Source organism: Lemur catta, chromosome 19 (assembly GCF_020740605.2).
Source record: "Lemur catta isolate mLemCat1 chromosome 19, mLemCat1.pri, whole genome shotgun sequence".
Lineage (NCBI taxonomy): Eukaryota > Metazoa > Chordata > Mammalia > Primates > Lemuridae > Lemur > Lemur catta.
In genome coordinates, this window is record NC_059146.1 from 17,795,519 (window position 1) to 17,821,277 (window position 25,759).

Sequence of the window (25,759 nt, forward strand, 5' to 3'; positions counted from 1 at the left end):
AAAAAAAGATATATATGTGTTATAGAGGAAAAATATCAATGGGATACTGTTGAGTTTTAAAAAGGGTAGAAAACTACATCATTAAATGTGATATATTTTATTAGAAAACTTAAAAACTGTACACTAAAAATAATATAAAAATTCTAGTATAATTTTTGTACATAAATTTCTACCAGAAAGTAAAAAGATACATATCCAAATCACAAGTGTGATTACCTACATGGAGGGGCCTGGGATTAAAGGTAGCAGTCAAAGGAAATCTCAGCTTTAACATGAATTTTAACATTTTTTACAAGAAGGATAACATATTTAAAAAAATAAGAGTTTCTCAATAATAATATAGAAGAATACATTCCTGATCTTCAAAACTATTAAAGAAGGTAGGGAAAAACTCTTAAAGAGAACACAAAAGCTGTATGTAACAAGAAAGATCAATAAATTGGATTGGAGTATGTTAAAATTTTTCTATTCATCAAAAGACAAATCAAGAGAATGAAAAAGCAAACAGCAGCACAGGAGAAGACACCTACAATACATATAACAAAAAGCTTATTATCTAAAACATATGAAGAACTCCATTAAAATTACACATCCACATCACACACATGCCATATGGCTGGGTCAACTGACTATATCTATACAGACAAGAGATATATTTAATTTTAAAGCAAGTTGGAAACAGCAAACATATGCTGTATACACATTAAACTATCACATATTCCTAATTCCTTACTTTTAGACCTCTGTAATAAATTTGCTTATTTCTCTTCCAATCAATGTTTAGTCTTATTATGCAAAAACTTTTTAGATATTAATTTGGTTTTACCTTATTTTAAACTTCATTTTTTTGGTGTGTGTAAGGATATCTTCTATGATGAAGAGAATTTAAAAAGAGTATAGCCAAAATATTGTGATGATGGCCTCTATGCTGGAACTTATAATTATTCTAGCTGTCTCAGAACTCTGTATTTTAGAAAGACATTATTCCAAGAAAATATCTGCATTTAGGAGTATCTCCATATTTTTCCCATATTTTGAGAGCTAAAGGTGTTAGGTGTGTTCCAGGTGGGAACTCAAAAAGTATGTATGGGACAGAATGAGGTTAATGGAAAACAGAGGTTTGTGAATCAATAGCTGCAGGGGTCTGGAGAGTCCCTGGAGGTTGTAAACCTAGCAGACAGCTGCAGCCAGCATTCCTATCACCCATGATGAGGATGGAACTACCCTCCTCTCTTATCTCTACAGGATGAGACTGACCCAAGGGTCCCAGAAATTGGTTGTTTGAAAAAATTTTATTGCAGGGGCTGTTCTGGCCCAGGTACTCACTCCCCCCTAAGAAACCCTCTATAAAACCCAAGGCTTTCCCCTCCCCTCAGTGTGGATGTTCTTTGGCCTCCACCCATCTGCACCCAGATGCCCAATATAAACAGCATTTTGCTACACATGAGACTTTGTGTGTGTGTCTCTCTCTCAGCTCCAGACCTAACAAAAGGAAAAAAATATTTTAAGTCAAATATTTAGTAGCCTTTTTATATAAGAAAACTTTAGTTTGGAATACAACTATTTTAGGCAGATAAATCTGGTGTTCTTAATTTAAACTCTGCTTGCAAAATTTCCACAAATGTGCAGTGAATCCAACTAGTCATTTCATTTAAACATGCAAAATGTGTGGTTTCCAAGTAATTTGCATCAAATTCAAACAACTAATAACTACATAACTTTATGATTAAGAGTAAGACAATCTTGAGTTCATAGCTTTGGCATTAATTAGCTATGTGTAAATTACTGAAGTCTCTGAATCTCAGGATTTGCATCTCAAACGTGAGTAAAAATTCCTACCCTCCTAAGTTCTTAGAAAGATTAAACAAGATAATGTAACTAAAGCTCCTAATATATTGCTTGGTAAATAGAAAACACTCAGTATATAAAAGAAGAATGCCCCACTGCAATGGGATATACCAATGGAAGGAACTCCAAATGTATAAACAGTTATAAAAAATGGTCAAATATTCTTGAGCAACATGTGACATATTAGCTAGTAATAATACCTGTAGAGTTTACTTTACTGTTTTGTCACTAATCGTTACCTGCAAGATTGTCAAGCATGAAGTTCAGTAGCTTTCGGGTTCCATCGGGGTCCTGGTATAAGTTGAGAATATCCTGTGATAAAGGATTGCCTAAAGCAAAGACAAAAATAAAACCTGTAAAACTTACAATTGGAGGACAAAACAGAAATGTATACCATAAAACAAAATATTAATTTTCTAAATTGAATTCTACTGTATTTGTTACATACATTTAAAGAAATTATATGAATTTAAAGAAATATTCTTCTTTGTTAATATAGTATAAAGAAAAGCATTTAAGAAGTTATTTCTTTCCAGATTTCTCTGTTTATACTGTATAGCTAAAACTTGGCTTGTCAAAAACACTTATGTACATACATAAACACATATATGTTAGTCTTAGTCAATTCTAAAGTAATATCACAACCTGGCACCTTGAAGTAACCCTGTAAGTTTTACATTTATCTTTGAAGACAATATTCTAACTGAAAGACAAACAGCCCTATGTGAGAATGAATGAGTGATATCATAAAGAAGAGGTCTTCCTAATTAGAATATTCATATTATCTATGAAAAAAATGAAGATATTTCAAATGAGAAGAAAATCTGTTACCAAGATGGGTTCATGAAATATGAGAGAAAAATAAGAATTTTGTTGCAATACTGACCAAGAATATCTAAGTACTAAGAGTACAGATTTATCAAATATCAAAAAACAAGCTATTATTAACAGACTCTATAGTCCCTTAGGAAATAAAGGAGGAATTCATCAAGAATAACATGCAACAGTCTAGCATTCAGATTTGAAAAAATACACACTATAGAACTTCAAAAATGAAAGTTCTAATTATTAAAACAAATAACAAGCAAACAAAATCATCAATGCAACACACATCCACCAGAATGGCTAAAAAAAATTTTTTTTAATGAGCAAATGCGTTAGAAAAAATGTGGACTGCCTGGAACTCTCCTAAATTACTGGTAAAATGTAAAATGGTAAGCTTTGAAAGTCTAACTGGAAGTTTCCAACTGACTTCAAAGTGTGAAAAGGAATCTACCTGGGTTGATGGAAATGCTCTATATCTTTATTTAGATGCTGGTTATATAGGCGTATGCCTATGTCAAAATTAGTAAAGCTGGATATTTAAATTTTAAAGTACTTTGCTGTATATAATTATAACTCAAAGTACTAGGGGAAAAACTCTTGATGAATGAATTAGGCAGTAGATTAAAACAGCTGAAAAGAAAATCAATGACCAGGAAAAATGTATTCAAAGAAATTACCCAAAATGCATCACTGAGTCCCAAAGAAGGAAAACATGAGACAATAAAAGATGTGGAAGTTAGAATAAGAAAGCTTAATATACATGAAATTGGACATCTAGAAAGAGAGAATAGGAAGGATTTAGGTTTCTGATCTAACATGTAAAGAAAGAGCTTGGAAGCAGTCACTCCTGTCCTTACAATAGAGGACAAACTGCTGCTCCAAACAAGAATATACAGAGAATCACAACTTACTGGGGTTAGAAGCCCACAGCTGAAACTAATATCTACAGAAACACTTTAAACTGTAATTGACGGGCCGGGCTCTGTGGCTCACGCCTGTAATCCTAGCACTCTGGGAGGCCAAGGCGGGCAGATTGTTTGAGCTCAGGAGTTTGAGACCAGCCTGAGCAAGAGCAACCCCTGTGTCTCTACTAAAAATAGAAAGAAATCATATGGACAGCTAAAAATATATATAGAAAAAATTAGCCAGGCATGGTGGTGCATGCCTGTAGTCCCAGCTACTCGGGAGGCTGAGGCAGGAGGATTGATTGAGCCCAGGAGTTTGAGGTTGCTGTGAGCTAGGCTGATGCCATGGCATTATAGCCCAGGCAACAGAGACTCTGTCACAAAAAAAAAAAAAAAACTGTAAATGACAAATTCCTGAAGGCTCAGTGTAGATTAGCATGAGAGTTAAAAACTCCAGTGGGGCTCAGTTTTAGGGGCCCCCATACTCTCCTAAATTTTACTTCCATGAGCCCCACCAGCTTCTTACTATGAAGATTAAAGAAAAATCCCTCATGCTTCCAACAGTGGGTGCAAGAAAGTAAGGTTCTCCTTAACAAGTCCTGCCCTCAAGGGAAACTATTTTACCAGACTCTAAGTTTTACCAAAGCCTAACAGACCAGGGGGAAGATAAATATGCCTCTCTAGCACCTGACATACAGTAGAGAAACTCCCAACTCAGGCTCACTAACACTGAGACCTAATCATAGGATTACAGGACTTTTCCTCTCCCCTCCACATCTTACCACTACATCAATAGAGCGCCTGTATAATAAAAGAGGATTACAGCTAAGAGAACTGTAAGCATCAGATCCTATTTAAGCAGTCGCTAGGAAAAGCTAAAAACAACAGAAGAGTTAAAAACAAGGACACCTGAGGAAATTTTAGCCTCTGACACCACAGCTACAGGAAATAGTTAACACAACTAACTCCTAGCAAGAAAGAAAAATCAGAGAGAGGAGAAAAGCAAAAAGAGGCAATATTTGAAGAGGAAAGGCTGCAAATTTTCAAAGGCTAATTTTTTTTAAAAATTAATAAGCTGATATAAGAAGCACATATATACAAAAAAGTTTATGAAAGGACTTTTTTTTTTTTTTTTGAGACAGAGTCTCGGCTTTGTTGCCCAGGCTAGAGTGAGTGCTGTGGCATCAGCCTAGCTCACAGCAACCTCAAACTCCTAGGCTTAAGCGATCCTACTGCCTCAGCCTCCCGAGAAGCTGGGACTACAGGCATGCACCACCATGCCCGGCTAATTTTTTTCTATATATATTTTTTAGTTGGCCAGATAATTTCTTTCTATTTTTAGTAGAGACGGGGTCTCACTCTTGCTGAGGCTGGTCTTGAACTCCTGACCTCGAGCAATCCACCCGCCTCGGCCTCCCAGAGTGCTAGGATTACAGGCGTGAGCCACCATGCCTGGCCTGAAAGGACTTTATTTAACAAAAATAGATTATAGTGCAAACTAGAGAATGCCAATGACAAATAGAAGATTTTAGAACCATGTGGAGGGAAGGGACCAATCACATCAAAAGAACATGAGAGGCCTGGTGTGGCGGCTCATGCCTGTAATCCTAGCACTCTGGGAGGCTGAGGCGGGAGGATCACTTGAGGACAGGAGTTCGAGACCAGCCTGAGCAAGAGTGAGACCCCCGTCTCTACTAAAAAAATAGAAAGAAATGATCTGGACAACTAAAATTATATATATAGAAAAAAATTAGCTGGGCATGGTGGCACATGCCTGTAGTCCCAGCTACTTGGGAGGCTGAGGCAGAAGGATTGCTTAAGCCCAGGAATTTGAGGTTGCTGTGAGCTTGACGCCATGACACTCTAGCCCGGGCAACAGAGTGAGACTCTGTCTCAAAAAAAAAAAAAAAAAAAACCATGAGAATGACAAGCTTTGACAACAGAAGCTAGAAGCTAGAATACAATGAAATAATATCTGCAAAGAGTTGCAAGAATTGTATTTGAGACTTCAAACACTCATCTCTCAGTTATTGAAAGAAAAAGTAGATAAAAAAATTAGTGAAGATGGAGAACAGAACATTGTCAACCAACATGACCTAACATTTATATAATATTCAACTCAAAATCAGAAAAATATACATTCAAGTGTACATGAACATTCACCAAGAGATCTATTTTCTAGGCTAGAAAACAAACTGTAACAGATTAAAAGGAAATGAAAACATACAAAGCATGCTGTTTGCAGATAACAAAATAAAATTAGAAACTAATAAAATGGCCGGGCACGGTGGCTCACACCTGTAATCCTAGCACTCTGGGAGGCCGAGGCGGGTGGATCGCTCGAGGTCAGGAGTTCGAGACCAGCCTGAGCAAGAGTGAGACCCCGTCTCTACCAAAAATAGAAAGAAATGATTTGGACAGCTAAAAATCTATATAGAAAAAATTAGCTGGGCATGGTGGCACATGCCTGTAGTCCCAGCTACTCGGGAGGCTGAGGCAGTAGGATTGCTTAAGCCCAGGAGTTTGAGGTTGCTGTGAGCTAGGCTGATGCCACGGCACTCACTCTAGCCTGGGCGACAAAGTGAGACTCTGTCTCAAAAAAAAAAAAAAAAAAAAAAGGAAATAAATATCTAAAAAAATTCCCAAATATTGTGAAATGAAACATCACACTTCTAAATAATCCATAAGCCAAAAAGAAAGTCATAAGGGAATTATAAATATCTGATATAAAACACAATTAGGTAAAGCAGGAATTATAAATCTGTTGATAGGTACACAATGCACAAAGATTATATTTGTGATAACCACAGCATAAAAGAGAGATGAATGGAGTTACAGGTGCAAAGGTTTTTGTAATATTCTTGAAATTAAGCCAAATTAGATTCCTGTAAATTAATATGTTAATTATAATCCCAGGGTAACCACTAAGAAAATAAATCCTAATAATATAGCAAAAGAAATGACAAAAGAATTGCACCAGAACCCTAGAAAATATTTAACACAAGAGAAGGCATTAATTGAGGAGTAGAGGAACAAAAAAGACAAAAGACATAGAAAACAAATAGCAAAACGGTAGACATAAATCCTACCTTATAAGCAATTGCCTGAAATGTAGATGAATTAAACTCTCCAATTAAAAAGCCACGATTAGCAGAATAAAAAGCATGATTCATTATATGCTGTATACAAGAGATACACTATAGAATCAAAGACAGATAGGTTTAAAGTAAAACAGAAAAAAGTATGACATGCAAATAGTACCAAGAGAGAGCAGAAGTGGCTATAGTTTAAAAAAAAAAAGGGTGAATAATCTCAATGTCTTGTATCTATGAAAGGAATTGAATTATAAATTAAGAATGTTTCAATAAAGAAAATTCCAAGCCTATATACTTTTACTGGAAAATTCTACCAATCATTTAAGAAGGCAATAATAGAAATGGTTTGCAAACTCCTCCAGAAAATGGATGTATTAGCAACATTTTCCAGAGAAAGTATTTTTTTTTTTTTTGAGACAGAGTCTCACTCTGTTGCCCAGGCTAGAGTGAGCACTGTGGCGTCAGCCTAGCTCACAGCAACCTCAAACTCCTGGGCTTAAGCGATCCTACTGCCTCAGCCTCCCGGGTAGCTGGGACTACAGGCATGCGCCACCATGCCCGGCTAATTTTTTCTATATATATTTTAGTTGGCCAGATAATTTCTTTCTATTTTTAGTAGAGACGGGGTCTCGCTCTTGCTCAGGCTGGTCTCGAACTCCTGAGCTCAAACAATCCGCCCGCCTCGGCCTCCCAGAGTGCTGGGATTACAGGCGTGAGCCACCGCGCCCGGCCCCAGAGAAAGTATTTGACCAAACTCAAATACTTTTTACATCAACGACAAAAACTCTCAGCAAATGTGAAATAGAAGGGAAAATTATTTAACCTGAAAGGACATCTACCAAAAAGACTACAGTTATTATCAATAGTGAAAGATAGCACTTTCCCCCTAAAATCAAGAACAAGAAACAGATGTATACTGTTATCACTTCTATTCAAGATTGTACTTGCCAACATGATATGGCAAGAAAAAGAAATTAAAGAATATATATTGGAAAGGAAGAAATGAAACAGCTTCTGTTCACAGATGAAGAGTTTATGAAAGCTCCTAGAATAAGTAAATTTACAAACATCAAAAGAGACATGGTCAATATATTTTTTAAAAATCAATTGTATTTTAAGTCTATATAATGAATAATTGAAAATTTAAAAAGCAATACCATTTACAATAGCATAAAAATATCAAATAAGTATAAATCTAGCAAAATATCTGCAAGATCTTCATGCTGAAAACTACAAAACTGTATAAAGAAATAAAGCAAAGAATATCTTAGTAAATGCAGAGATATATTAGATTGAAAGACTCAATATTAAGTCTTAAAATTAAGGCATTGATTATTCCCAAACTGATCTACATATTCAACACAGTGCTAGTAAGAACTCCAGCAGGATATTTAGCACAAATCATAAGCTGATTACAAAATTTATATGGAAATGCAGAACATCTAGAAGTGTCAATGAAACTTTGAATAATATGAACAAAATTGGAGAACTCACAATACTTATTACCAAGGTTTAACATAAAGCTACAGTAATCAAACATTTTGGTATTGGCAAAGATCAGTGGAAGAGTATAGAATATCTAGCAGTTGACCCACATATATTTGGTCAACTGAATTTTGATAATGTTGCAAGAGAAATTCCATGTAGAAAGGAGAATCTTTTCAACAAATAGTGCTTGAATGACTGAGTATGAATATACAAAAGAATAAACCTTGTGCCATATACAAAAATTAACACAAAAGGGACCATCGGCCTAAAAGTAGAACCTAAAACTATAAAATTTCTAGAAGAAATTCTTCATGTACCTGAGCAAGGCAAAGTTTTCTTAGATGTGATGCCAAAGATAAAACTCAGAGAATAAAAGAAGTAATAAATTGAATTTCATCAAAATAAAAAACTAATCATTGAAAAGCACTGTAAAGAAAACAGAAATGCAAGCCACATAAAATATTTGCAAAACATATCTAAAAAAGGGTTAAATCTGAATATATAATAAACTCTCAAATCTCAATAATTAGAAAAAGGCATCCTAATAATAAAACTAGGCAAAAGATGTGAATAAAAACTCTACCAAGGAAAATACACTGATGCTACTATATCCTATTAGAATGGCAAAAATAAAAAATGTTGATAATATCAAGTGCTAACAAGCAAGTGAAACCTTTATATTCTTAGTGGGAATGCAAATGATACAGCCTCTTTGGCAAACAGTTTGACAATTTCTTTTGACGTTTAACATACACCTACCATACAACCTAGCAATCCCACTCTTAGGTATTACCCAAGAAAAATAAAAACTTATTTCAAACAGAAATCTGTATGCAAATGTTTACAGTGCCTTTATTCCTAATCACCCATAACTAGTAACAACCCAAATGCCCTTCAACTTGTACATAGATACAAAATCTGTGGTTCATCCATACAATGGAATACTATTCAACAATAGAAATGAATGAACTATTGATACACACAGTACAGATGAACCTCAAATGTGTTACGCTAAAACAAAGAATCCAGACCCAAAAGGCTATACATGTTATATGTTCTCCTATATGACATTCTGGAAAAGTAGTTGCCAGGGGCTGAGAGTAGAAGGTACTGACTTCAATGGGCATGCATTAATTTTGGAAAGTGATAAAATAATTCTACTTCTTGATTGTAGTGGTGGTTATGCAACTACCCATCTGTCAACATTCACAAAACTGTAAAAAGAAGTGAATTTCTCTAATTTCATTAAATATAAACAGTATATCAATTAAAAAGTTGCTTAAAAAATTAATCTTTAAAAAATTATTTAAGATACAGTTTCAAGAGTAAACACTACATGCCTACATGAGAGTATAATAATTTCAAACCAATAGAAAGTATACAGAGTGAGAAACAAGAAAAACAAACTATTTTTAGAAAGACAAAAAAGGAAAATAACACAAACAGTAGAATCAAAAGATAGGATGGACATGGAGTACTACTCAGTCACAAAATCAATGGTGATTTAGCTCCTCTTGTATTATCCTGGATAGAGCTGGAGCCCATTCTACTAAGTGAAGTATCACAAGAATGGAAAAACAAGTAGCACATGTACTCACCATCAAATTGGTATTAATTGATCAACACTTATGTGCACTTATAGTAGTAACATTCATCAAGTGTCGGGTAGGTGGGAGGTGGGAGGATACTCACACCTAATGGGTACGGTGTGCACCGTCTGGGGGATGGACACGCTTGTAGCTCTGACTAGGGTGGGACAAAGGCAATATATGTAACCTAAACATTTGTACCCCTGTAATATGCTGAAATAAAAAATAATAATAATAAAATAAAAGATAGGATGGCAATAACATAAAAATATCAATAATTAAAATATTTGTAAAAGAACTGGTCTGAACCCACACATAAAAGTCTTATATATTAATTATAAGAGATATACCTAAGCATAAGTGTACAGAAGATGTAAATAAACAGATGAAAAAAGGTACACTAGACAACCATTAACCAAAAGAAAATTGGCAGAGCTATAATATTAGAAATACAGACCATAAGACAAAATCCTAATAAGAGAGAAAGAAGCTCACTACCTAGTATTAGGTCCAACTCACCAGAAGATATAACAATATTAAGCTGGTAGTACCTAATAAAATAACCTCAAAATATATAAGGCAAAAAAAGATTGAATTACACAGGGAAATGAATAAATCTATTTTGATGGAAATTTTAACAAATAATTATTGAAAAAGCAAACAATTAAAAATTTCTAAAGATATAGAAAATCTGAGCAATTGTACAACTTACAAATTTTATCTAATGGACAAATATATAGCCCTGTGCCCAACAATTAGAGAAAAACATCTTTGTAGATACAGACAAAACATTTACAAAAATTCATCACATACTAGGCCATGAAGCAAGAATCAACAAATGTTAAAGAACTGGCTCATACTGGCTACCTCATTTTTCTATAATGCAATTAAGTTTCAAGCTAACAATAAAAATAGCTAAAATTAAAATCACACATGCATGGAAATTTTAAATAATATTTTAAATAACTGATGCATCACAGATGATATAACCTATATTAAAAATACTTAAACCAAAACAGTAATGAAAATATTTCACATTAAAATTGTGTATGCCACAAAAAGGAAGCCAAATACGCAAAGGCTTAAATGCTTATATCTTAAAGTATTATTCATTCTAAATATGGATAAATCATATGTCCAACTTTTAAAAAGAGAAAAAAGGGGGGAAAAATCACAAAAACAGACAGAAGGAACAATTAATCTTAAAAATGAAGAGGGATGATATAGCTGCAATTAGAATAGAGTCTAAGAATATACCAAGATAATGTTATAAATACTTTTATGCAAATAAATTTGAAACCTTAAAAAGCTGATAAATTCCAGTAGTACAGATATGGCCCAACAAAGCTGACTCATTAACTATTAGAAATTTCTCAATAGTTCTTATAACTACAAATACATTAAGATAGTAGTTAAATATCTTTCACAAAGAAAACACCAGGCAATGACAGTTTTACATGTCTGTTCTACCAAACTTTCAAGGAACACATTAGTTCAATTTTACATAAACTTTCAGAGAACTGAAAAATACAGAATTTTCCCCACTGTTTCTAAGATCATTATAAACCTTACACACACTTGAATAAGAATAATGAAAAACAAAAGACTACTTTATTCATAAACATATACAAAAATATATATATATATTATTGAGAGAGGTAGTCTACCTTGGGCCTTGTGCTTCCCTCTGCATTCTTGGTGAGTGTGACAGATTCCAAGGCTTATCTGTCTCGTGATACTGAGCAGTTTTCGTAACTACTTATATAAGCAACTAAATAGGTCAAGGCAACCACAGCATTACTACCATGTATCTGTTTGTTCCCCTGGGGAAACAGGACTAGCTTTTTGCTGCTTTCTACAATAAGTGCTGCTTGCTTGAAAAGTGCTGAACCCTTGGACCTGGATTACTAGATTGCAATACAACTCACTGTGCATACAGCATGCATCTGGGCCCATATTGTAGCTTGAATAATAATGTTCTTTGTCATTGATCCAGGAGTCTCGTGTCTTCTGCCACTACCCATGAAAAACCAATTGGCTAACTGATTAGCTTGTAAGTAGAATAAAATCTCACTGTACATTTCTTGATAGAGATCATCAAATTAAATCCAGTATTGTGTAAAAGCATAACAACATGGCCAAGTTGGATTTATCTCAGAAATGCAAATGTGGTTTAAACTGGAAAAAAAAAGTATACGTATAATGTACCAAATCAACCTTTGACATGAGAAAAATAATATGATCATCTTAATAGATGAAGGAAAGCATTTGACAAACTATCAGAAAAAGGATGCAAAGTAGGAATGGAAGAAAACTAAAAAAATTTATTTACCAAAAACGTAGAGCAAGTATCATTCTTCACAGAAAAATATTAGAAGCATTTCCTTTAAAATTGAGATTAGAAACATGCCCAGAATTGATGTTTCTATTCAACATTGTACAAAATATACTAGTCAGTGCATGAAAATAAGGGAAAAAATTAAATATATAAGAATTTGAATAGAAACAAAACTGTCACTTTCAGCAGAGGAAATGATTATCTGCATAAAAAACCAGAAGAATTTGCAGACAAATTTTTAGAATGAATGAGAGTTTAGTCAAGAAGGCTTACTATAAGATCAATTTAAAAAACAAAAAACAAAATCAACTGTGTTTCTATACCCAACACCAATAGTCCAAAAAGCAAACAAAAAAATCTTAAACAAAAAAAGGGTTATGGTTCACAAAAGAAACAAAAACAATGTATAAGGTACTTAGAAATAAATCTAACGAAAGATATGCTTGACCAGTGTGTAGAAAGTTATAAAATTTTATTCAAAGACATTAAAGAAGATCTAAATTAATGGAGAGGAAGCCCGAATTCATGAACAGGAAGATTCAATATAATTAAGATGTCAATTCTTCCTAACTCGATCCAAAGAGTAAATGCAATTCCGAAGTTCCAATAGAGTTTTTTCATGAAACTTAAACTGTTTATTACATATGAGGAATAGTCAAGGTGCCCAAACTGTCAAGACACTGCTGATGAAAAATGTGAAAGGACTTCCAAAACCAGATACCAAGTCTTAATATAAAGCCATAATAACAATTAAGATAACATAGCAATTGGTGCAAGGTTAGACAAATTAACCACCAGAACAGAACAGAAATCCCCAAAACAGACCTAGACATAGTTGATAAATGAGAGAGGTGACTGATGATCAATGGGCAAAGGAAAAACTATTTATTAAATGACATTGAGACAACTGGTTACTTATAGGGAAAAAACAAGATTAGATCCTTCCCAAAATTAGACTCTTCATATCATATTTAAAAATCAATTTGAAATGAATTAAAAAATTAACCATGAAGAGCAAAACTTTAGAAATTTTAGAATACCAGAGAATGTATTTCTGACCCAGGGTAGGACAAGATTTCTTTAACAAGACACAAAATGCACTAATTATAAAAAAGAAAATTTTAATTGAACTACATTAAAAATGTCAAATCTACTCATTAAGAGGTACTAGAAAGAAAATAGGAAAGCCAGAGTGGGAGAAGACATTTATAACACAAAATAGAAAAAAGTTAAGAACGCTTCCAAATCAATCAGAAACAACCAAACTGAAAATAAGAAAAAAAAAATTGGCCGGGCACGGTGGCTCACGCCTGTAATCCTAGCACTCTGGGAGGCCGAGGCGGGTGGATCGCTCAAGGTCAGGAGTTCGAGGCCAGCTTGAGCAAGAGTGAGACCCCATCTCTACTAAAAAACAGAAAGAAATTATCTGGCCAACTAAAAATATATATAGAAAAAATTAGCTGGGCATGGTGGCGCATGCCTATAGTCCCAGCTACTCGGGAGGCTGAGGCAGGAGGATTGCTCGAGCCCAGGAGTTTGAGGTTGCTGTGAGCTAGGCTGACGCCATGGCACTCACTCTAGCCCGGGCAACAGAGCGAGACTCTGTCTCAAAAAGAAAAAAAAATTCAGTAGTAATTTCAAAGAAGAAATATTAATGGTCAATAAACAGATGAAAAGATGCTCAATCTTATTAGCCATAAGCAAAATGCAAATTGAGAGTACAATTAAAAACTCATAATAATCGGCAGAACTTTAAAAAAAATCTGACAATACCAAGTGTTGGAAAGAAGACTGAAAAATGGAAACTATGTTACTTTGAAGAGTATATTGTAATACTACTTTGTAAAACATTATGGCATTAACTAATACAGCTAAGGATGCACAAACCTCTACAACCTAACAATTCCACTCCTACGCACTATATCAGATGTGTACAAGCATGTTCATGACTGCACTGCTTATAGTAGCCAAAAACAAAAATTGAAACAATCTAAATATCTATAGTAGAATGAATAAATTACAACATATTTATATATAAGAATACAACACAGCAGTGAAACAAATGAACTGTGATTAGATGCATGCATCAACATGGCTGAATCATAAAAACATAATGTTGAATAAAAAGTCACAGAAAATGACATTTCAATAGGATCACATTTATATAAAAGTTAAAACACCTTTAACAGATATATACATAACCCCAATATCTAAATTCAAGACAGCAGAAACCTCTGGGAGAAGGCAGTCAGATGTAATAATGAAACAGCACACAAGAAACTTAAAAGGTATAGGGGATCTATAACAACAAGGCATGATTATATCTATTTCCCCATAATTTCACCAACAATTATTTTATGAAATTTTTAGAATTCTCCCAATATGACAGGCAAAAAATGATAATTGAGTATAGTTTCAATTTACATTATTAAGCCTGAAGTTGATCAACTCTATATTTTAGAACCATTTGTATATCCTTATGTGAACTATTATATGAACTATAGTATGTTTTCTACTAGATTGTTTTCTTACTGATTTCCAGAAGGTCATATATAACACAGAAATAAGTACTTTGCCTCCTATATAAATTACAATTTTCCAAGTACATTTTTAAACAATTTTTTAAAAATGTACTAAGAATGTTCATAATGGGAATACAGTTATGCATTTAATTATTTTCTTTAAAATGTATGTTGTCACTCTTTTACATTATGATATATTCCATGAATAAAACAAATTTATACAGTAAAAAAAAGTCCTCCACTGACTTGTTCCATTTTATTTTAAGGGGGATAAGTAATTCTTGGAAGAAAGCTAGAAATTTTTGTAATTATTAAAGTCCTATATATTTCTATGACCTAGGATATCAATGTTTAATGCCTGAGAACAATTTGTTGGCATATATGTCAGAGAAAGGATTGCCTTACATCTTAGGACATGAATTCTAAATTACTTTAAAATAACTGTATGAGAATTGTTTTTATGCCTATTCTTCCATAAAATTAATACATTTGGATTTTTCTTTTAAGTGACTTCGGAGAACACTTCTAAACTTACTGCACGGGCCCTCTGTATGGTTTTAAAATTGGCCTTCTTAACCTAATTCTTCAAATAACCTACCTTCCACACACACCTTCCTCAAATCTCAAAATAGAATTTCTAAAAATTAGCTTGTTGGGCCAAGATGACCCAAATCATTATTAAAATCTCAGTATCTGTATTTCAAAGGAAGAAAAGGAAATAAAGAAAGGCACTCCTTCTTCCACTATCAAGACAAAATGAAATCTCAGAGGCAGTCCAGTCCATTGTTATTGTTTCTTTTAAGCATACCACCGTGCTATTTTTAATGCTATATTCCCTTTCCTTTTTTTTTTTTTCCCCTGGGTACAAAGTACCACAATATGGCTATTAAGACTGATTTAGAAATTATTTCAAGTTTTACCTTCCTAAGAATATAAAGCTACCATTCATTAGGGACATTTTATTCCTTCAATTGGTTCATAAAGCCAATCCTGTGTTTACCATCTTTTAAAAAAAGGCACAAAGAGCTCTGGTTCTCTTTCATTTCTGAAATTTCCTTGCTCTTCTGTACTGGATCACCTGAATAGAAAGTGGCACTGACAAGATTCTCAAAAAAGAGAAAAGGGCTGCATATGGGTATTTACCACAGAACAAACTGAATGAAGTTTAACGAAAAGGCATTTAACTATAGGCATGAACAGGACTAAATTATAATTGGTGAAGCAAGCTGGTGCCTGACTTGCTAGAGGTCTAAGAAGAAATTTCAATGAATGTGAATCAGGAGACAAAAGGCTACTAGAATCAAAGGCCAGTCGAAGACAATAGTTTGGAAAATTAACATTTTAACTAGTAAAACAGAATTAAGGACTGAGGAGATAAGAGATATTCAGAATGATTAGCTCAACTGATACTTAGTGTAAATTTATGGGGAACATGTCCCTATATGAGAAACACAGAATAGACTTACGAAAGAGTAGGAAATATTAACATTCGCTTTTTCAGGAATGTTGTTGGGTACCAAGGGTAAGTCCACTGGGCTCAATAGTAAATTATTTGTCATTGAGATCAGGAGGAGAAAAATAGCTACTCTGAGGTTAAAAATAAAACAAGGGTTATTCTTAGTAGAGATAAAGAATTATAATTTATTATAATCAGCAGGAAAGTGTGAATTTCATCCTTCATGAATCTAAGATTATTAAAGACAACAATCATTCCATAATTTTTTTTAGAGAGAAGAATGGACTTGCTCCTACTCCAATTCTAGCTGGATAGCTATTTCAACTATGTAAGAATGAGATTCAGCATATAGAAAATGAGGTGAAATGTTCCAACAGTAAAATTTCAAATGCCTTAGGTTAATCTTCAGGAAAATATTTTAGATGTAAGTATTCTCCTCTCTCTTTACTTCTTACATGATTTAAAAAAAAAAAATCAATAAAATCCTACAGAGAAACTATAAATACAAGATTCAGACCATTCATGTAATTCTCTAATTCATGAAACTATAAGGAAGCCGAACATTAATTCTGTCATTTCAATCAACAGTATCAGCATTTTTTCCATTCTTATTCGAACTTCATTCTTAATGTTCCATTATATGACATCAGTAAATGCAAACAGAACATTTTCATGGACACTCAAATAGTCTTTAAACAAGGAAAATAAAATGTATGAAAGTGTATACTTTACAAGGCTTTGATTGATGTTCATTCCCCACGAGCATAAACTGTTTAACCAATACATTTGTATTTAGTTCTATGAATTCAAAAATAAACTCTTCTTCATATGCTATGCCATAAGAGAAAATTATATATAAGTTTCAGTATTTGTATGAATTGAATATGACTTTCATCTCAAACTGATTGAGAGTGATGGTCAGAGAAGCGTAATATTTTGGATAAATACTTTTTATTTAGAATAATTATATGTATTTGGTATAGCTAATTTTTACTGTTATAATATTTTCCTTTATAATCATATAATATTTCAATGCTATTTTATCTGCTCTATGAAAAGCCAAACATGAGGCATGATGTAAAGTCATCTTTTTTAAAAAAGGAATTAAAAAAAGGATAATGGGAAGAACTACAGTGTTAATTTAAAATATCTCCTCTAATAAATTTATAGAAAAATAAAGGTAAAATACAAAAACAAAAAAATTTCCCCATACAAATTTGTTAAAATGATTGCACATATTGAAATCTGGAAGCTCCATTTTATACCCGAAGAACTATTTTTCTTTCAAGAGAAAGTACCTGTAGTCACATTGTCAAAATCAAACTAAAATCTGACCTGACATTTTTAAAGACCAAAATGTCTTTAGAAAGGCTCAGAACACCTCAATACTGAGTGTTAACACTATCATATTTTTAAAAATCACTCACCTTTCAAACCTAGAGTTTGTAGCTGGAAGAGCCGACCAAGTTCATAAGGCAAAACCCGTAACAGATTGTTATTTAAAAGCAATTCCCTGTTTTTAAAAAAAAAATTGTTTTAGTTTAATACACCAAATTTTATTAACATCTATATTTGCCATTCTTAACCTTCCTTATAATATACGATGAGTGACTATTTACATTCAAGGCAAATTTCTACATGCTCATCCAAAAATGCTGTACAATATTAAAGTACTACAAAATGTGCAATTGCCACAATTGTTAACAATGTTTCTATGATTTACTCATTCTCTAGCACAGATGAGAGTTGTAGGAATTGCACATAATTCTCAGGCTAACTCCACCCCTTTTCTCTGTCACCCAAAATGCCTGTCAAATGCAAATGAGAGTAACAGATATCCATAGTATTAAAAAACAACAGATATCCTTGAACTTAGTCTAATTAATAGAAAAAAGTAAAATTTTCACACAAACTTCAGGATTAAAGTATAATTAGTAGCCAATCACCTGCATCATTTTTTATAACTGAATACAACTAATCATGTCAAAATACTATGAAAACAAAACAAATTAATAGAGAACAAGGTAACGTAATAAAGACAACAAACAGAAAACGTGAAAAGACAAAAATACTATGACAGAACATAAATATTAAAATAAAGCATAGGGTAGTACACATAAAAACAGGATGGCATAAATGAGATCTAAGTTTATGACTATGAAATTCTAAACAGACTATATAAAAAATATATTGCACCCTCATTTGAGGATTACCAAAAGTAGAAGAAAACAAAACAAAAAAACCAGTAAGGGGATGGTAAAGAACAAGATTCTAAAGCAATATGCTTAATTTTATACATGTGATAGCAATTTTTAACAATTATTACTTAGCAGATAAACAAGGTAGAAAAGCAAATCTTGTCTTTATTGGGAACATATATATAAGGTCTTAAGATTTCTACAAAATTTTCTCTTATGAAGAATCCTGAAGTTAAAGAATCCTGAAGGATGAGAAATAAATCCTCTTCAGCAGGTTTTAAGGTTTCTTAAAAAGTTGTAATATAAAATATAAATATACCTTGTCTTATATAATAGAGATATGTTCCTAAAAGTTTTACTTATAAGCAAATCATATTTTCCCAATTATTTCTGATCAGTCTTATCAGACATGAGCCTAAAGTGAGACTTACTGTTTTAGCCCCATCCCACCTCAAGTCTGTCAAAAGAAACTGGTAATACATACACACTACACTCTTAGCCAGGAAACCTCCAAATTTAAAGGAAGGAAAATGTACAACGGAGGACAATGCAAGCACTGTACATAGACAGTTTATATCATTTGATCTTCACACACATGTGGAAATCCTACTGTAAGATGAGTAACATCCCCTAAGTTTCTTAAATTTAGAATGTTATATAATGAGTAATGTCTGTATTATTTTCTCACCTGAGAGACACCATGTTTCCTAGTTCTGCTGGTAAACTTCTGAGTTTATTGGATGACAGATCCAGGTAAACCAGATTATGAAGCTTGGCAATATCAGGTGGAATGCGACTAAGGTAATTGTCATTTAGGTGCAGCGCTGTCAAGTGTGTCAATGACCAAAGTGATGTACTTAAGCTCCGCACTCTACCTAAAAGACAAAATATTGAAGCATAAAACTCTAGGCCCAAGATGAAGGCTAAACTGCAAGAACTAAAAAGTTGTAGAAGATGCTGCAAATACAAACAGAGATTGTATCACTGACATTTTAATTTTGTATTTAATGCCATTTGATTGCTTCCAAACAAACCCACCCCCCTTTAATAGGGTATATCCATATCCAGGGTGGATTAGTCTACAACTTTAAATAAACAAGAGCAAATTACTATGATTTAGAATCAACCTTAGTCACCAGGAAAACCATTTTACCCACAAAAGGGACATCTTCCCCAGCTTTCTGATGTCACAATTACAGATTATCAGCTCTGGTTTAAGGTTTTGCATTAAGTGCAACATACTTATTGAAACAGTCACACATTAAGCTCTATCAATCCAGTCACAGCATCTGACAGCTGTGGTGGAACACGTACCAGAACAAGTCAGAAGACTTGGTTCAGAGTCCTGATCTTGACCATTTATTACCTATGTAAGTCTGGGCAAATCATCTAGCCCCACCTTCTATAAAATGGGATATTATCTTACCTATTTTACCTGTAAGTATTAATTATACAAAATATTTTATAGGAAGGTATTTTATAAACTTTGCAAAAGTTAAGTAGTATTTTAATTATCATTTTCCAAATACAGTTTGTTTTTGTTTTTTTCTAATTTTTTTTATTTTTCAGCATATTACAGGGTACAAATGTTCAGGTTACATATATTGCCTTTGCCCCACCTGAGTCAGAGCTTCAAGCGTGTCCATCCCCCAGAGAGTGCACACCGCACCCATTAGGTGTCTACATACCCATCTTCCCTTCTCCCCTCCCATCTCCCTGACATCCAATGAATGTTATTACTATATGTGCACTTCAGTGTTGCATTTTCCAAATAGATTTTGATAAGAGGGGCAGTGGAAGATAGAGTGAGCACAAAATCTCAAAGTGAAAATGTTACTTTTCACATAGCTATTGAGAAGTAGACTCAAACCTTTACCTCTGTCCAGAGTTCTTTCTACCACAGGTTCCTTCCTGCTGTCTACAATCAGACTTAAAGTGCCAACTAGGATTTGGCATTTCAATAGGAAATAAAGTTTTCAAGTGAAGAGGCTCTGAATAAAAGACAAACTTCATTCAATTCTACCCAGGGCTTAACCAAGTGGTTCTCAACCAGGGGTGATTTTGCTCCCCAGGGGACTTTTGGATGTCTGGAGACATTTTTGGTTGTCACAAGTAAAAGGGTACTACTGGTTTGCAGTGAGTGGAGGCCAAGGATGCTACAAAACATCCTACAATGCACACAACAGCCCTCCACCACAAAGAAATGTAGAGCCCAAAGTGTCAGTAGTGCCAAGACTGAGAAACCCTTGACTAAGCTAATAGAATTTGCTCATATTCATTCTTTTCATTACCAATCACCCATCCACGCTTTAGCTAAAAGTTACCTTTTAGCTAAAAGTGCAAGGAATTTTTGGTATTGAAATTACAATGGAGGTTTAACTCTTCCAAACAGAAACCTATTGGGGGAAAAAATACATCTATATATAATCTGTATTGTACCAATTCATAAAAGAAAAATAGTCCTTATAATCCATTTTAATGAACTCTTAATTTTGTAATAGTTTTAGTTTTACAGAAAAGTTACCAAGATAATAATACAGTGTTCCAGTGTTCCTATATACCCCTCACTCAGTTTCCCTATTAGAATCTTACATTACCATGGTACATTTGTCAAAACTAGGAAACCAACACTGGTATATTACTATTAACTGAACTCTAGACTACATTTGGATTTCACCAGGTTTTACACCTTTTTGCTCCAGGATTCAATGCAGGCTACCATTTTGCATTTAGTTATCATGTTTCCTTAGTCTCCTCTGGTCTGTGACAGTTTCTCAGTCTTTCCTTGATTTATATGACCTTGATAATTTTGAAGATTACTAGTTAGGTATTTTGTAGAATGTCCTACAGTTTGTGTTTGTCTGACTTTTTTTTCATTATTAGACTGGGGTTATGAGTTTTTAGGACTCATACTCTATTTTAACAAATCCTAAACATGTATTAAGGTCCTATAAACACAGTTATCACTTATTTGTTAAAATAGATAGCTTCTAGGTTTCCTTCTTTGCCAAAACTGGGATGATAGGATGATGGCAAAGATTTCAATTTGCAAAAATAATTACTCTGAAATAGCCAAAACAAAATCTATTATATCAAAGAACCTAATCTTACTTAGAAATTGAACTCCCAATATCCTCAATTCCAGATCCAATTCTTGCTCAATGTAACTAATTTCAAAAGAAAGGATAGAAACAAAGATTTAGTTGCAAATATAAAATCAACAGATAAATTAAACACTAGTACCTCAGCATCTTCTATCTTTTCAGTTAGTCCATCTAATTAGAAATGTACAAAAAGAAATAAATATAGCAATACTCAACTCATATCCATTATTACTATTATATTCCAGCTTAAATACTTTAGATTCTACTCACCCGAGATTTCTAATTCTGCCCAGTGAGATTTTTTCCCATTGGCTACCTCCTCTGCTGACATGATGGTATAAATTCTGCGAGGATCTGGAGGATCATATTTTTCCTTTGGCATCCCTATTAGTCTGTAAAAATAGAAGATTAACAATTATTATAATCTTAAAGAAAAAAAAGAGAAAATGGGATAAGTTTTTTCTCTCTCACTGCCAGTTTTTTTTTTCTCTTCTACTGTAATAAAAAGTCATTTTATACTACAAATTCTCACTTGAGAAAAAAAAAAACATATCATCTGCAATAGACTGGTCTCTTGCAGGAACTTATTAACAGATGCCTAAGGGAAAATGCAAACAAGAAACAGCACTGGATTTTGCAGTAAACACTGTGTTTGCCTCCTAACCCCTTCCCTTCATTCTGTTGTGTTGGTTTCCCAGATAGACTGACTTTACAGTTTCCTGAATGAACTCTCACTAGTCTAAGAATAAGGTAATTGTATCCTCCTTCACTCACTGATATTCAGATATCCCATGCTTAAGACAATCAGCACAGACATCCCCCTTGGTACAGAGATTAGTTCAAACGTATCCAATAATCACAAAGTCTCAAGATCCAATCTATGTTTATGGGAGAAGCAGGCTTTTCTCTCCTGCTGGTCATAAATGAAGAATATTGCCCAAATTGCTATTGGCAGCCATCCAACTATAAGAGAAGCCAGCCACAGAAGGCAGACTCTGGAAAATAGAAAACAAAGTCAGAGTCCTCATTGAATCACATCTGTAGCACTCCCAAACACTGGCCTTTTCAGATACACAAGCCAATATAGTTCCTTTATTGTTTAAGCTATTTGAGTTGTGTTTTCTGTTACTTGCAATCAAAAGTATCCTAATTAGGATGACTAAGTATCTTAGCTTGCCTGGGCCAGTCTTGCTTTATATCTGTTGTTCCAGAAGTAATTTTTTATCATTCCTTTTCACTCTCAAAAGTGTCCAATTTGGATGACTTACATGGCCAACCTAATAAAACCAGTATTGTCATGAGTCACTTAACACCAGGGATATATATAGTCTGAAAAATGCATTGATAGGCAATTTCAGCATTTTGCTAACATCATAGTATGTACTTACACAAACCTAGATGGTATAACCCTGTGATCCCCAACCCCCGGGGCCCTAGACCGGTACTGGTCCATGGCCTGTTAGGAACTGGGCTTCACAGCAGGTGGTGAGCAGTGGGTGAGCAAGCAAAGCTTCATCTGTATTTACATCCACTCCCCATTGCTCACATCACCACATAAGCTCCACCTCCTGTCAAATCAACAGCAGCATTAGATTCTCATAGGAGCACAAACCCTACTGTAAACTGTGCATGTGAGGGATCTAGGTTGCAAGCTCCTTATGATGATCCAATGCCTAATGATCTGAGGTGGAGCAGAGGTGGTGATGCTAGTGCTGGGGAGTGGCTGCAAATACAGGTTATCATTAGCAGAGAGGTTTGACTGCAAAATAAATGTAATATGCTTGAATCATTGCAAAACTATCCCCCCACAGTCTGTGGAAAAATTGTCTTCCATGAAACTGGTCCCTGATGTCAAAAAGTTTGGGGACTGTTGGTATAACCTATTACACATCTAGGCTATATGGTATAGCTTATCACTCCTAGGCTATAAACCTATACAGTATGTACTGAATACTGTAGACCACTGTAACACAATGGTAAGTATCTGTGTATCTAAACATAGAAAAGGTACAGTAAAAATATGGTATTATAATCTTATGTCACTGTCCACTGTTGATTGAAACATTCTTATGCAGTGTGTGACTGTATAATGCCCTCATCTTCATGTAACAAAATAATCAATGAACTATCATCAATGATGACCAACTCGACATAAAATTCCTCAGATGCACTAAGTAAGAAGCTGATGACAAATGGCCCTAAACTTATTCAAGGGGTCTGATACAAGTCTTACTACTTGGTAGTAGGCAGGAAAAAAATTCAGTGCAGATCTAATATGAATAGCAAATGATACAAAGTCCTGAGCTTAATTAAACTCCTGCATGCTGTCAGTAAATTGTCACATAGTATCTATAGTTGGTTCTTTGTTCATATTTTAATACATACACACACCAGCCCCCCTCAAAAAAAAAGTATCTGAATCTGGTACTGTCTCTAAGTAGAATGTAGAACTTCTATCCCAGATGGAAGAATTAATTTCAGGTGGTCTGAAATTTGTTACATACATAGAATAAAGAAAAATTACAGGTATTCTATCATGTATCAAGAAATCAAAGCTAGTTTATAAGAGTACAATCAAAAATTTGCCATACAACCATTTTCTCTCATATTTCTGAAGGGAAAATAGTCATTCCTTTCCATTTATGTAAAGGGGCAAATAGAAAGTTTTCCATATTTGTTCATATGTAAACAGTAAGAGGTTCCCAAGTTTCTGAGTTAAGCACCTCAATTCCAATCCTATCAAACAATTTGGGTGATACTAAGCCATTTTACTTTCCATAAACATCTTAGAACTTCATATAGCACAAAGAATATGATCATTTTCCAGGGGAGAAAAACTTGATTTCTACTACATTCAGCCTGTGTATATTTCTGAAAATAAAGTTTTTACCAGAGTTTTTAGAATTTCTACTGTACACCATAAAGTACATGTATCTCTGTACTTTTGCATACTAACATAAGAACCCACCAAAATACAGGATTAAGCAAAGCCAAACCAAACTGATCCAGATCCAAACACATGCTACATAATCCATTACCCACAAAGAGGATGGGTGAAAAACAAAAACTACTAAATAGGTTTCATTAATTTTAGATAATTTTTATAAAACACAGCATATAGGATTCTAAATCAACTTAATCTGTCTTAATATGGTTACCACGAGATGATATGTTAAGTAAGGGGACTATGTGTTATTTCTGTGTGGAAGCATGTCCTTTTTATATCTCTATGCAGTTCCTGCCACATAGTAAGCACTTAATATGTATTTGTGGAACGATCATATGCTTTATAATCCTAAAATCTACCACTTTCCTCCCACCCTTCCTATCTCAAGCTAATTAACATCCTATGCTTTTCTAAAAATTAATCTAAAGAAATGATAATTAATCTACATGTTCAATTTTCCCCAATATCTTTAAAATCTAGATAAGAGAAGTTACCATCCTTTCTGGTGCTCCAATTATAATCTCTAAAAGAGAAACTATATAGAATAGTTTTTTAATTTTTCTATCTTTATAAGCCCATTAAAATTATAAAACCTCTTCCTTAAAAAACAGCTCCATAGGCCGGGCATGGTGGCTCACGCCTGTAATCCTAGCACTTTGGGAGGCCGAGGCGGGCGGATCATTTGAGCTCAGGAGTTCGAGACCAGCCTGAGCAAGAGTGAGACCCCGTCTCTACTGAAAATGGAAAGAAATTATCTGGCCAACTAAAATATATATAGAAAAAATTAGCCGGGCATGGTGGCGCATGCCTGTAGTCCCAGCTACCTGGGAGGCTGAGGCAGTAGGATCCCTTAAGCCCAGGAGTCTGAGGTCTGAGGTTGCTGTGAGCTAGGCGGATGCCATGGCACTCATTCTACCCCGGGCAACAAAGCAAGACTTTGTCTCAAAAAAAAAAAAAAAAAAAAAAACAGCTCCATAAAATGTTTACCAGTATCTATAATAAGTAAAAACCAAAGTAACATTAATACTGCCATATTAGGGGTCAGAAGTCTATTTTGGATTCAATTAGGATGCCAATAAAAACACAAGTCAATTCTTCAACATGATCTAGATTTAGATCATCTGATTAAAGCTAAAACATTTTTCATTTAACTATAATAACTAATTTAGTATAGTTCTAGTCACTACTACTCCAAACATCAGGTTTTCAACTATGCTATTAAAAACTCAGATTCAGGAAATTAGCATTATTGAATTCTTCTGTTCAGTTTTATTTTCCCCTCTCAGGTCCTCAATATCAACTTTCCACCTTATGGGCATACGACAAAAATCTATTTTCAAATAACCACAAAAATCTATTTCAAATTTTAAAATTATGAAATAATCATTCAAATGTAATTTAAATCTCCAAATGTGACGTTGATATTCTAATAGTCTCACATGGG

At 33.9% G+C, this 25,759-nt stretch overlaps 1 protein-coding gene across 2 annotated transcripts in view; it reads right to left on the reverse strand.

The window, feature by feature from the left end:
- The window catches only part of CNOT6L (CCR4-NOT transcription complex subunit 6 like), a 95,292-nt gene that overhangs the window by 36,166 nt on the left and 33,367 nt on the right, over positions 1-25,759 (reverse strand). Inside the window, exons 2-5 of one of the 2 annotated variants that reach the window (XM_045532879.1) lie at positions 21,639-21,760; positions 18,953-19,139; positions 17,494-17,579; positions 2,088-2,177 (exon numbers count right to left, since the gene is read on the reverse strand). In XM_045532879.1, the coding sequence (XP_045388835.1) occupies positions 2,088-2,177; positions 17,494-17,579; positions 18,953-19,139; positions 21,639-21,750 (475 nt within the window). In that variant the 5' untranslated portion in view covers positions 21,751-21,760. Of the gene's footprint in view, positions 1-2,087; positions 2,178-17,493; positions 17,580-18,952; positions 19,140-21,638; positions 21,761-25,759 lie in introns of those variants that run through there. The other variant, XM_045532880.1, reaches the window with a different exon arrangement.